The 14,454-nt window shown below is 37.1% G+C and overlaps 1 protein-coding gene across 2 annotated transcripts in view; it reads left to right on the top strand.

The window, feature by feature from the left end:
* BABAM2 (BRISC and BRCA1 A complex member 2) overlaps positions 1–14,454 on the top strand; it is a 181,664-nt gene that overhangs the window by 23,924 nt on the left and 143,286 nt on the right. For both annotated transcript variants that reach the window (XM_076334393.1, XM_076334394.1), the window contains exon 5: positions 11,407–11,501. In XM_076334393.1, coding sequence (XP_076190508.1) covers positions 11,407–11,501 — 95 coding nt within the window. The remainder of the gene's footprint in view (positions 1–11,406; positions 11,502–14,454) is intronic.

The raw sequence follows: 14,454 nt of genomic DNA on the forward strand, positions 1-14,454 counted from the left end.
TTTGTATATCTCTATCCTTGGAGATACTCAAAACCCGATTGGACATGACCCTTAGCAATCTGCTCTTGTTGACCCTGCTCTGAGCTGAGGGATTAGACTAGGCAGTCTCCAGAGGTGCTGTCCAACCTCAGCTATCCTGTGAGTCTGTGAAAATACGCTATCTGGAGGAGCAAGTACTTAGTGTGAACAGAAATGTTAACCATTTAAAACACTTACTGCTTTGACAGTAACCATTTAGACTGCATCATACACATGCTATAGCTCTCCAAGACATTTTAAATATTGAGTGTTGTTGTATTCCTTCTGTAGTAGTTTTTCTTGTCATTATGTAGTGCACTGGAAGCCCTTCTCATTTATGAACAGAAATCAACACAATTAAACTTATTATCATTAGAAGTACTTTAAAGCTTCCATTTGGCACCTATAAGGAAAGTTGTCATTCCCAGAAGTTGGCCTGGAAGTTTGCTCCTGTGTTCGAGAGAGGAGCTAGGCTCATGTATCAGTCTACTATGACTATTTTATTTATTCTAAAAGTATGAAATCATGGCTCAAGAGGCTTACTAATCGTTCTTTTCCAAAAGATAAAAATGCAATATCAAGTCCTAGCTAGCAATTATTTTTGGGGGGGGGGGGGGGGGGGGGAGAAAAAAAGATGTGGCTATGCATTTATTCAGAATTTTCAGTAAGTAATGGCCATATTATATGAAGCCAGCTACCCTATCAGGTAGATTTTTATTGTCCTTATTTAAACTTTAAAAAAAAAAAAAAAGATATTGTGTAGCAGACTCAACCTACTGAGTCTCGATGTGTCCTGCAATGTGTAGTAGATTCTACTTGAGACTTGCCTGATGGCTACGATCAAGGTGCAGAGAAAAGAAGCTTCCTTGGATGACATTGCTCTAGAGAATGGTATCATATTTTCTTATGGGACTGTAGTAACTCTCTCGGTTATCACCATACAGGGCCCTATTACTACGTTCTGAGAGCTTTAAGTCTTCAGTAGAGGCTAGAATTGTTCCTGATTCATAAAGGAAAATTAGTAGATTAAAATGCCTGTATGCGAGGACACAGGCATACAGACTACACTAATATACTAAATTACTGTAGTCCAGTTAAAGTACCTAGAAATATGATTATGGACTATGCATTAAACTTCAATATTGAGAAATCAGCTTTTTCTTCCCCCACCCCTCCCCAGTTTTTATATTTTGAATATCACATAAGCAATTAAACAAAACAACTATAATGCTAGTGCTCTTCCCCACCTTTGCAAAACCCAAAACACATAATTTAACGATGCTCTATATTTTGACATGACCAACTGAAAGTGGTGTACGCAAGTGTATCTTTTCCAGAGGTACCTAATAATAGCAGTGAATTCCAGTAATAATAATCTTCCGCATTCCAGCATTACATGTTTGAAAATGCTGTGCATCGTTCAGTCTCACAGCATGTGGAATAGATAGTGATGTGAGCAGATTCAAGAAAGCTTTAATAATTTTGCGTTTAGATCTATAATGATGGCAGGGGAAGACGGCCATGGTGTGCAACCAGATATTTGTAGATACTTTGTTGTAGGCTGTTGCTAGATACGTTATCTTTCAAGGGCAGAATATTTCTGCAAAGGAAAGTTGCGAAATCTGCCAGAATGAAAAGATTGGCTGAAAATGTTCAGGATCTCCAGTGTATGGTCTTCATTATGCGGTGCCCAATACAGGCTGAAGTGTGTAGTTCCTTTGTGGTTTGTGTTACATCCTCTTTGCAACAGATCAGATCTTTGCATATCATAAATCATAACCGCTGCCGCTGTACAAATACCCTCGTATGAATCCTAGTGTGTTGAAGACTGTTGGTATGCTACTTTACAGAAGTATAACTGCATAGTCACAGTCCTGTTTTCCAAAAGACCAGGAAGTTCACTGTTTTTTGAAAAAGGGGAAAGTGTACTTGCAGGCAATGCAGTGGCTGACTACCTGTAGTGTAAAAACAATTGTTTTGTTAGCTTTGGTAAGATCAAACATCCTGTCAAGAGTGGCTAGTTGGTAATTTTAATACATTTTCTTGAGATCCAGTTAGCTATTTAATCGTTTTTTTCTAATGTCATGTTCACCTTACTCCTGCATATATTCTGAGCTGCTGGAATGTTACGCTGAACAGTTACTCAGCTGCAGCCAGGAATCTTGGAGGCCTTGGAAATATCCACAGTTTTATACTGGAGAAAATATTATGTTGGTGTTGGAGATAAATTAATTTGTCATACTAATTGTCTTCCATCACACTTCAGAAATTTTTAAATGGTGCTTTCAGAGAGACACTTCTACTTTATTTTCTTCTGTAAGAGAAACCATAAATTTTTTGTTTTCATGGCCAGAATTGTTGGAAAACTTGAGCCTACTCTTGCTAGACTGTCAATTAAAATCTAAGACAGCTGTATTGTTTTTATTAGTTCATCCAGCACTCAATGCTGCTACATTAAACTCAGTGCTTTCCTTTATATTTGATTTTTTCGAAGCTCTTAATAGGAGTTTTAACTCTAAGAAGACTGTAATATCCTGTAAGAGGTTGAATCCGTGTTCCAAGGACAAAACTCATTCTAAGTGGTATGCAGAGCTGTCCTTTATTGCTAACTGGACAGCTGTATCTGCTGAGTAAAGTTTGTTATTGTTTCTGGTAGACGTATTTGTGTATCTTGGGGTGAAGTGTTTTGTAACTCTTGCAGACATATTGGTCTTCCTTGCTAAAACATCAAGGCAGATGTCATAGTAGAAATTGTCAGGATAAGCAGAGTTATAAGCTGTAATAGTCTTTATTGAATAATATTAATAATTAAAATACACCATTAAGAATCAGTTCCTTGGTCATTGCAATTTTGCTTGAGCAAACCCTGGAATCTCTTGGTTTTGGTTTTCCATTTTCACTCAAGCTTTCACTGCTTCTTGCTACTAAGAGCCTGACTCTTTTTTTTTTTTTTTTTTTTTTTTTTTTTTGCCTGTGCTCTTCACATTTTCTTTTTCAGGCACTGGTGCCTCCCTCCTTCTCTGTCCTTGAGTGCTGTCATCTGGAATTTCACAGTGATTAAACAATGTGTTGCCCTTGCGATGCTACTGTTCTCTGTGGCCTCTTGAACTCTAGTATTTTCATCTTCTGTTTGATTTTCACTGTTTTTATGTGAGTGGATTACAGCTCTGAGTTCTACTGCCACCACTTTGGTTTCCTTGATCCTGAAGAACGTTTCTTTTGTCTCATTTGAAGCTTAGTTTTTCTTTTTTTGCTTCTGATTTCTGTTTCTTAGTTTCTTCCTCATTTTAGTTATAGGCCTTAGAGGGGGAAATCACAGTTTTGCACCTAACTAGTCTAAGAATATTGCCCATAATATACTGTACAGAATTTCATCTGCTTTTATGCCTGCGATGGAACTCTTTCAGTAAGTTTATCTAGTCTTCCTGTGGCTTTCTACTTTAAGGAAGTAATTAGAAACAAACAAAATGATAAATACAGAGAAGAGCCTGGCCACCTTGTTGCCCTTTTAAAAGCTGCTTTGCAAATTTGTTTGCTAAACACTTGTTTATTGTGCCAATAAACAATTGTAAAAATGATTTTACAAGTTATTGTAAGATTTAAGATTCTCATAACTAGGTTGCTACAATGCATGTGTCAGTCTTCTGTGCACCATTAGGTTATTTTGCACAGGTTGTGCTTTAGTTGAGGCTCTTATGGGAGGGACTTTGGTTGCTGTAATTCAGATTATACTTAGGTGATACCATTATGTGTATGGTAAGAGTCTTTTTGCTGGGTCATGGAAAGTACCAAAAATTTTTCCGGGCAGTATGTTTTCTGAAGTTTTGCTGAGTCTTGCTTTATGTGGCAGGATTAATGAATCTTCTTCCTTCGGTAACCTGTTCATTATCTAATGAATGTGCCTAATGGGAAATGTTGAGAGAGTCTCTAATCTTTTTATTATATTTATTTATTCGTAGCATACAAAGTTTACAACAATACTTTCCCCTTCTAAATAATCGCTTTCCTCTCACTTGGGTTGGGGTGGGGTTTTTTTTGACACTTTTCCTTATGTTCTGGACTTCCCTTGAGCAAGTAGATGACAGAAGTTTTTGCAGGTGTAAGTCTTAAATAGTATATTTCTGCATCAAGAGAAGTGACCTTACAAGTATCTATGTACAAGTGTGGACTTTAAAAAGATTTTAGGTTAGGCCTCCGCATTGGTATTACCATAGTGCCTTCCTACTTTGCTTTTTCCTCCTTTCTTCTCCTGTTTGGGCTGCAGTTACTGGTGGTGGTCTACAGTCCATTTGCTTGAATGTATTTGTTCTTCATTTTCGCCTTTCCTTTTCTCACCTACCGAGTGTCTCTGTTTGTTGTAACTTCAGTGTTGGCTGTCTTTAATTTCTACCAATATCTTATCCTCTCTTGTATTATCTGTTGTTCTAATCTTTGTCCTCTTCAATTCTAGTACTAAAGTTTCTGAGAAGGCATTTGCCCGGCTACAGAAGTGCAAATAACTAAGATTGTCCTGCTGCCTTCTTGTTCAGCTTGGGATCCAGCTCATTTACTTTTACTCCGTTTTTGCAGATTTGCCCACTTTACAACAGAACATAATTTCTCTTTCTGTACGCAGTCTTACTCCTCTGGTTTTTTTCTCCTACAGCAGCATTTGTCAGTTGAAGTGAAAGAAAAAAACCCACACCTGCAATCCTTTGCCCAAGAACCAAATAACCATCCTGCAGATCCTTCCTATATCTTTTTTCTTTTATTGGAAAAGTGAGACTTGATTCACTTGCCGAACTATAGATGTCTAACTGTTTGTTCCCTAGGCTATCTTGCTTGGCCTTTTCAGCTGCTGACCCAAAGGGCACTGATCTCTCTGAAAAACCTTGTGTCATAGCTACCATGAATGTGCCCTGAGGCATCTCAAATGACACTAAACAACTTGGTTAAACAACTGAACCAAGCTCATGGAGACTGGGTCCTTTGCAGCTTTGCATGTAGTGGAGTAGCTAGGATTTCTTCTGGAGTGTCACAGAGGTACAGAGAGGGGTTTTTTTTTAATGCAGTCAATACCTTTTTTTCAAATTGTCCTTCTATTAAGAGATATCTTTGAGTCTCTAATACTGACTTTTCTGCCTTGCCTTTTCTGATACCTTGGTTCACATGTGAAGCCAGAAATGAAGCTCAAAATCATCCTGGCCTCTTGCTACCAGATGTTGTCTCCAAGCTTCATGAATATTTCTGACTTCCACTAAACAACCTGTAAAAAGTTGAAGCTACGCTTGGTTTACTGTAATAGGATTATTGTTTATGGTCAGGTGAGCAAAGGTCCCACAGTATTCCCAGACACTATTTGAGGGTAGCTGTCCTCCCATGTGGACAGAAGTCCTGCTTCAACAGATCGTTTTAAGAGGAGCTTTTGAGGTTTAATTATCCTTCTCTACCTGAGAGAAGAATAGCCTGGCAGCAGCAACACTACAGCAAAAATAGAATTACTCCCGTATCTTCTTCCAGTAGTAGTTTTGTATTTACCAAAGTCGTATTGTCATTTCAGGAACTGTATCTTTCTTGCCAACCAATTAATAAGGGGCTCTATAGGTAGTGTATTACTATATTTGACTTAAAGCCTGTAGAGCAAAAATCTTTAGAGTGGAATCCAATGACAAGTCAGCAGGTCTGCATTTAGTTCATTTAAATCCTTTCATACTGCTGACTATGCTGACTTAGTATCTTGGTTGCAGATCGTAGTGAATAACTGATTCTTTTTGTACTTGTAAAGACAATTAACAGCTGCTTTAGGTAAGAATTTGTTTATAGAGGGGACTGATCAGTGTTTTTTGTCTACAATTTGTGTGGCTACTAGAAGAGATAGGTTAGCATTCTGAATAAATGAATAATATAATTCTACTTTTTTTTTTTTAATATTCAACAAGACCAGTATCTTTATTTTCCCCAAACTGATTCTGCACATAGGATTGGTCACTTGCATCAACACTGTTCCCTTTTACCTGAATGCATTTCATGATCAATTTGCATTTGGATTTTTTGTTTGTTTCTTAAAAGCCAAATGGATTGATCTCCTTCATATGATGAATTCCATTCAGATTGGTCTTACTCCAGGCTGCAGTGGACACACATGTTTATTCTACATACTTAGTGCTGACTTAGAAATTCTTGGGGTCAGAAAAAGCTGAAGAAGATAGATATCCTTTCAAAAGTAGAGTTTAGGAAGTTAACTGATATGTTGCTTCCTAATTTTGCTGCCTTTAGGTAATCAGAGATGTTAATGCTGTGGCACTCTCAGTACAACATCTTTCACTACTACCAAATTTACAGTATGGTTAAAAAAAGAAAGAAAAATACCCCAAAAATGAAGTTATCAGGAGAGGAAAAACTGTATATAGGCTAGGCCAGTGGAAGGCAGCTGTAAGGATTTAAGAAATTTCTCAGTTTCAGAGTTAAACCTATCTTGCTTGTAGTCAATCCTTACTGCTTTGTTAGACTTGCTTACACATTTTGATAGATGAGAAAAGAGCAGTGTGTGTGTGTGTGTGTGTGTGTGTTAAAATAAATTATAGCTTTAAGAATTAATATTTCTATCTTTTTGTCTATTGGGAGCATATTAACTTTTCCTTTGAAATCCTGTAAAGTAAAATACTTCAAAATTTAATGCTGTTTGCCTGAGGAGAGAAAAGGAAGAAAAAGTAATAGTTTTGGATAATGAAAAGCAAAAGATGTATAATACATCCTTTTTCTTCTAAATTTATCTTTGACTCCGTGGCTTTAACTTTATTGAAGTAATTTTAAATTCTGTGGTAGTATTTAATTGGAAATGTGATTCCACTGAAGTAACTATTGGCCAGTGTATCTACAGAAATGAGATAAATATGGTCTAACTGTGAAGGTTTTGCTTGCATTGTTCTTACGCTGGAATGGTCATGGTTAATAGCGCTGTGGAACGCCATACGGTTTGCTTTCTGTCAAGGGAATAAGGGCAAACAGAGTTGAAACATATGAGGAACTGCATACTCAAGTGCTGGAGATGCAAGGAAAAGGGTATTTGTTTCATTTAGGCGAGAAGGGAAGAGAATGCAGGGCTATAATGATTTTTTTGGTGGTTTTGCTTTCAAAATTAAAATGGTAACCATTCTCAAATTCTAAGCACAATAATTTTGCAGATGGCTTTATTGGTTGAAAATTTTATGCTTTCACCCCAGCACAATAATATTTGAAGAGGGTAAGCCACAGGTAATATCACGTAAATATTAAATAAAGTAGTTGTTGAAAAAATTGATATTTCTACCAGGTCAGGACAAACTGGTAGCTGGTGATTCAAAATATTTTAACACCTTATATTTTTGTAAGCTCACTGCAGAGACTAGTGTTAATATTTATGTGACATAAAACTAGATTTGCTGTTGCATTGGCTGTTGTGATTGTTTACCTTTTATTTGAGTGTAAAGAAGTGTTTGTTATTTATGCGTCATAGTCCTGCCAAGCAAACTGTTAACTGCAGTTTTAATTTCTCTGGTTTGTGGCATTTAACAAGAACAAAACTCAGATTTAGGATTGATTCCCTTAATCTTTAGTCTGACTTGTAATGGTGTATTTTTGTTGAGAATATGTAACTTGGGAAAATAGCTTGTGCTTGTAGTTGCAAATAGGGCAAACTCATTCCTTGGTACCTAAGCTTTCTAGAGTCAAAGGTGTTACTTTTTCTGTCCTAGTATGGTAAATTAAGCAAGGCATAAGAGAAACTGTATGGAAGGGGAGAGGATGGAGCAGAAAAGTTACAGAGGCCAGGGGTCACATGGGTGAATGTCTAATATGGTTCAAAAAAAGGTTCTTTTTTCTTTCCTTTTAGCAACTAGATGAATGTCTTTGGATTCATGGCAGAAGTGAGACTTACAAGAATAAGATTTAACTGAGGGGATGCTTTTTTCCTTTTTAAATACGTGAAAAAACTGTTCTAAGGTCAGATCTTATCATCTTCAATAGTAAGATGCTGTATTTAACTGACAGACTGAGAAGCACTGGTCTTCTCTAACTGTTTACATTGAAGTGGAAACACCATTTTGTTCTGAGCTTTTTTGTCTTTATTAATAGTCACCCAGCCTGTGTGAGGTTTGATTGTAGCAGAATGAATTAGGGTTTACATTTGGTTAAAAAACCTATGGTGCTGTAGGAAGGAGAGTGTTAATGATTCATTAAATGATATGTTTCTGGTTTAATTAGAAAATAAGGACAACAGCATGATTTTTTTAGGTTCCATGGGGTTGTAAAATGTTTTGACTATGGTCTCAGCACTAGTGTTTTGTGATTGTATGATTAACAGGCACTGAAATAATAGTTTTATTTATTTTGAAGCCTGGAGAACCCTTCAGCCATGTATTGTATAGTCTTTTGGAAAATGACTACACTATAGAGAAAAGTAATCTTGTGATACACATTGGCTTTAATGCTGATATATTGGGTCTCAAAATGACCTTTACTAAAGGGACTTGGGAGTTTGGATTTGAGGTATGTTTACCCTGGGCAAGTAGAAGCAATTACAACAATTATAAGTAATAGTAACAGAAAATTGAATGTCACAATGTTAATTTTGACTCTGGATTCTGTCCCTTGTACTGAATAGTTCTTTGATATCAGTAGGTCATGAAAACTTTTTAAACCAAAATATCTGCATAGCGGTCACTCACTGTGGATAAGGAGTGATATGCCACTAATATTCAGTGGAGGAAGGGGTGTGACAGAAGGTTGTAAAGAAGAACTATGAGCATGTGGGAGAGGTAATAGATCGGTTTGGCCAGCTGCAACTGTGATGTGCCTGACCTCAATGTGGCCACACATCACACCTGAGTGGTCGAAGAGGGTACTGTCCCCAGCTGTTGGCCCTGGTCCCACAGCAGGAATCACTGTGCTGGGATATGCAGCTGACCTGAACCCCAAATTGTAAAAGTTTACCACCTAGCATGTTAAACAAATAATGCCAATTTTAATTTACTGTCATACTTGAGCACTGCTGATGTTCTGGGAGCTGCTGTGAGTTCTCTTCACTTCATATTGCTGTAGAACTGAAAACACTGGGGCAAAAAAGAGTTTGTACCTGCTTGAACCTTCACATTGCACCTACTGTCACAGCTTTCCTGAGGTTCACCCGTTAATGTGGAGCTTGCAGAGCTGAATACAGTTTAGTGCCAATCTAGCTAATCTAAGCAGAGTCTTGGAGTCACCTCGTGATGTAAGGTTCTGTAATAGTTTTTCACTAATCAAATATGGAGGTATAATATAAAAATATGCAGTTATTTTGATCCTTCTTTTATTCCAAGCAGCCTTTTGTAGTATCTATGTAGTTGGAGTGCAGCTCTTAGTGAGCTGAGTTGTAGCTATGTGTACTCTGTTTCGTCAACTCTGTTAAAGCAGGAATACAGAGAATGAAAAGCATGCAACTAGCAACTGCAATATGAAAAATGTGTTTAATGAGTTACTCAGCATCACATAAGAACATGGCAAAAACACAGATACTATTCTTTCCTTCAGAGTAGCATTGGGCTACCTAAGTCACAGGCCAAGCTTTTTCATTATACTATGTTCTGAGTTATTCATAACACACCTCTTTATCTATGAAGCAAAGGTCAGTCAAAGAATGTATTAAGGTGCTATTTCCTTCAACATATAACCTCAATAGTTGCCTGCTCTGTACGTGGAAATCGGTAGGGTTGTTATAAGGAGCTATACATGACTTTTTAATTGTAGTAAATATGAAGAAAGGGGTTGAGTTATGGTGGCATAGGAACTATCCAGTCTAGTGAACATCAACTTTTCTGAATTATTTGTTGTTGTACTACAGTTTAGGCAGTCTAGTAATTATTTTCTCTTACTTAATATAGGGGCATTGCCTGTTGCAATTTTACGCAGTTTCCTCTAGGATTGGTGCCTGTTTCGTTCTTTAAAATGAAATAAGATTGATTTTATGTTGACTGTGTTGGATATTTTAACTGGCGGACCTCTACTCTTTCCTGCACCCCATACTTGTGCTCCTGACATTTGTGAAAGGAAGGTAGGAGTGCAGACAGGAGAAACCCACGCTGTGCTCTACTGAGTTGCGTGATCAGTGAGTTCATGATTTGGAGCGATACTGTAGAGCATACCTACCCCAGAGTGGCCGTTGGCTTCTTGGTCATGAGCCCTCATCCTCTGCAAATGAATCTTTACAGCATCCTTGCTTCCAGCTAGAGCCAAGATAAGTTTACAGAGTATTAGCGATTAAAACTGTCATGTTGGATGTCCTGAGATGGTGATATCACTGAGCCAGCGATGTGGCTTTGTAAGATTTGTTCAGCTAATGCTTTTCTCCAGTTCTACATTCATAGTTTTTGAAAAAATAAAAAGTGGTTTTACTTTCTCTGAACAGAATTGTTTATAAGGCTTACCACACTGGTTTTACTTTGCTGTGTAGATTTTCAACAAGTCGTAACACTTAGTAGGTATTGACTTCTTTCTTCTAATGCCTGCTACCTCACAAATCTGCTTTATGCAAAAGCTTGGAGTTATTCTTTCATAGCTTCATAAAGAGGAAAGAGTTATTGGGAGGTAGAAAAGTAATGCTAGATTTTTTTTTTCCTTGACTTGTGGGTGTTTTTTTAAGAGCTCACATGCAGATGACTGCCTTTTGACCTATATGAACTCTGAAGTATGTTTACTAGTGAAATACTACAACCCAAATTTCTTTGAACTACCACATCAGTAATTAATTGTATATCTTGTGACACTGGCAAGATGAGAACTCAGTGCCAAGCTGTGATGAAGTTTCATATTTTTAGTTAATTTTAGTCTCTCCATTTAAATGTGTAATACTGCATTTCTCTTGGCCAGAATTTGGATAGTTGGAATGGTTCCTATTGAACTGCATATTCTTCCTTCTAAGAGTTGTGGGTGGCGAGGAGAAGAGGGAGTAAGCACTACTAAGTTTTAAAAGCTCCAGTATTTTGAAAATCCTGATCTTGGTAGTTTGCCTTTGACTTTAACTTAATATACAAAACACAGCAATCTAAATGTGGTACTTTTTTAAAACAAGATCACTTTTCTAACTCGGTGTTTTGAGGCAACCCTCAATAGTGTTGGAATTGCCATTTGAGATATGAAGTAATAATGTATTTCATGTTCCATTGCTTGCAGAGGAGGAAGAAGCTGTGCCTCAGGAATTTGGCTTCATACCCCAAAACATCTGATGCTTATCTTGCATGTGAATTTTTGTAAAAATTACATGGATATATACATGAAATATATTTAATGTAGCTATCAAATTTTATATTAAAAATGTGTATCATATGTACAATATTTTATTTATTTATAAGCACATACATAAAAGTGCAAACAATGTTTTCATTTATTGCTTTTCAGGGGATATAATTTTCAATGCTCACTATCCTGACCTGCCACCAGATTTTATCTTTGGAGAGGATGCTGAATTTTTGCCAGATCCTTCTGCCTTGCATGTAAGTACTTCACTGTTTGGGAACCTTGTACCATGCAAAGAGACTTGTTTTTTTCAGAATAGCTTCAGCAATAGGAATTTGCTAACAATGCAGAATAAAGAAAAAACCCAAACCCTTTTATCTCATTGTTATGTGAGTATAAACACTTTGTCTTCTACTGTGATTTAAAGTTGAATCCATAAATGTAGGGGGGGTTTAAAATATTTTAATCGAGACAAGATGACATTTACAATAACTATCAGAATATCTTTAAAAAGGTGTCTTTTTAATATCTGACCATCTCAAAAGATCTGTTTCAGCAAAAAGGATTGCTCAATTGTGTCTTTAAAAAGCATTTAGTTCCAGAAAAAGTAGCATAATGTTGTGTAGTGATGTTGATTTTGTTTTCCCATGAGGAAGGATAAAACCAGGTTGTATGTTGTTGAAACCACTGTGTCAAGGAAAGATACCTGTTCATATGTGGTAGTGTTACCATAAAGACAGAGAAGTGCCCTCTTAAAAGGTGGGAGGGTCAAAAATTAACTTAATGAAAAAATATTTTTACACTGTCTTATTACTATGGAAGAAGAAACACCACAACCTGAAAACAAGCGTTTTGTTCACTATTCAAAATTAGCCTCCAGTAGTAAAGCCTTGTTTGAAGAAGCTAACAATGGTTATGCTTTTAAAATACTTCTCCCTCTCAGAAGTTACTAGTAATTACTAAAGCCATATTAAGGTATTTTGAAACCCAGTGTTTTTCTCTCTTACTCTTCCCTTCTCTTTAGGTTTCATTCTGCTGCCTTTGCAGACCTGCAGCCTTGTTTCTGGGTCGACAGTATCATTTGTCAGTAGGGTTTGGGCATATTTTTTCCAATAAGTGTCCAGGGACTGTGGTTACGGTGCAGAGTTTAGTGGCTGTGTCAGAAAAGTATGCCTTTGCCAGAGAGCTCTACTGTAATTCCTGGTCAGTCACCCACATAGTAGGTCATGATCTCACTTCTTTTTTTTTTTTTTTTTTTTTTTTTCCCTTCAAAATTTTCAGCTTTTATTAGAAAGTTGACCCAAAAAGCAATTGACACTTCAAATATACTTTATTTTATAGGCTACCTGTAAGGGTATATGGGAATCAATGGCACAAACAGGCACCTGGGAAATGTCTTTTAATTGTACTTCTCCTGGCGTAGAGCCTTGCTAGGGGAGAGGCTCTTTGCATAGTCCTCTCCTGCAGCCTCTCTTGTGCTTTATCAGCACGTCTCCAGTGCTGCTGGGTGATTTCATCAGGTATGGGAGCTCCCCAAAGTAAGTGAGAGGCTGTCGTTCTGCACTGTTCTGTTCTGGGCTACAGGTGTCATAGGGGAAGAACGTGAGGCAGTGGCCACAGAATTGAACGTGTCCTTCACATGACGTGACAGATGTGTTGTTTTTTGGTTTTAGCTTTACTCTCTTCATACTGTTATATTGAGAAACTACACAGTCTTAAAAGAATTGGTTTTAATAATTATTTTTAGCATACCTAACAGGATTTTTAAGAGGTGAATGTCTTACTTCTTTGCTTCCACCTTTCCTGTTAAGCTCACAAACTCCTTTGGGAAGGAGGCATGGTGCTGCTGAATAGCTATTTTGTTAGGCTTGTTTATAGAAAAGGTTTTACTTTATATGACAATTCTAGAATTGTTTTCACACTATTTTATTTACCAGTTCTCCTATTTTCCTCTTCTGTTTTGTTGTTTCACAATCTTACAAGCTCCTTAGAAGTATTCACCCTAGCAACCACTTTCTGCAGTTGATGTTAAAGGAAGAGGAGCACTTTTTAATGTGCTGGAAAGCTGAAATTAATAACAAATAGCAAATGAGATATTAAATAAAGATAATTTGGGGCATCTTGCAGAAATGCTGTTCAGATGGAGTGTGATATGGTGCCATATTTCTCATGTGAAAAGAAGTCACTAGCACTAGTGATCTACAGGGAAACCTGCAAGGATAAAAACATCCTTAGTTTTCTTTCTTTCGTACATTGTTCATTAATGATACTTCTTTTGGGAGCGTTGCTTTTCTTCTGCCTAAGCACAGAACAAACTTCCCATTCTCTTCATTGGAAAGCAGCTTGAAAAGCCATTTGCTCCTTGATGCATAATGAGATATTAACCAGCCTATTTTAAAATTAAAAGCAAACTAAAAAAGAAATTTGCAAGCCAACAGCTTTCCTTTGGTCATTATGCCTTGCTATAGTGTTCACTATGTAAATGTAACCTTTTTTGATAAGGTCCTTGGTCATTCTCCTGCAGTCCATCCTGATGTTATCAGTGTGTTATCTCCACCTTGCAGCTATGGTCTATATGGTGTATTTTTGCTTTTGCATTCGCCTTTTAATGTTCAACATGGTTTGCAGAGTTTTTCTTCAGAATGTTACATTAACAATAACTTGCTTATTATGCTAAGTATTTGAATAACTCCCTTTTTTCCACAGATCTCAGAGCTGTTTAATGAAGATAATTTTAATTGAATTCTAAGATATTAGCAGAATTTTTTAATGTGTTAATATATCTTTCTACTGACTGTAAGTAAAAATAGATTAGCACGTTGAGCATAATTTAACGCTCTTAATCTTGAGCAATCTTCAGATACTTTCAATACAACAGTTCCTGGCAATCAAACCAGAATCTACCATTCACAAAAGCATGTAGATGGTATTAAATGAGGAGTGCAGTCTCTAAGTAAGTAATATGTGCCGCCGGATCTATGGGAATTCTGACGTTGAGCCTTCCTGCGCTGCTGTCATCTGCCTGAGTGTCTTGTTTTCCAGGCAGAAGTCATCACGTGGTGTTACATGGCTTGAGTCAGCCGTTATGCTTAGCTTGAAGTGAGAACCGGGTACTCCAGATTCCTCAAGCTCATGTGGCTGTAATAGAGGCTGTCAGTAGACCTCCCTAAAGACATTTGAATGGCTGTGCTGCGGATCGCTTCAGTCACT

Source organism: Aptenodytes patagonicus, chromosome 3 (assembly GCF_965638725.1).
Source record: "Aptenodytes patagonicus chromosome 3, bAptPat1.pri.cur, whole genome shotgun sequence".
NCBI lineage: Eukaryota > Metazoa > Chordata > Aves > Sphenisciformes > Spheniscidae > Aptenodytes > Aptenodytes patagonicus.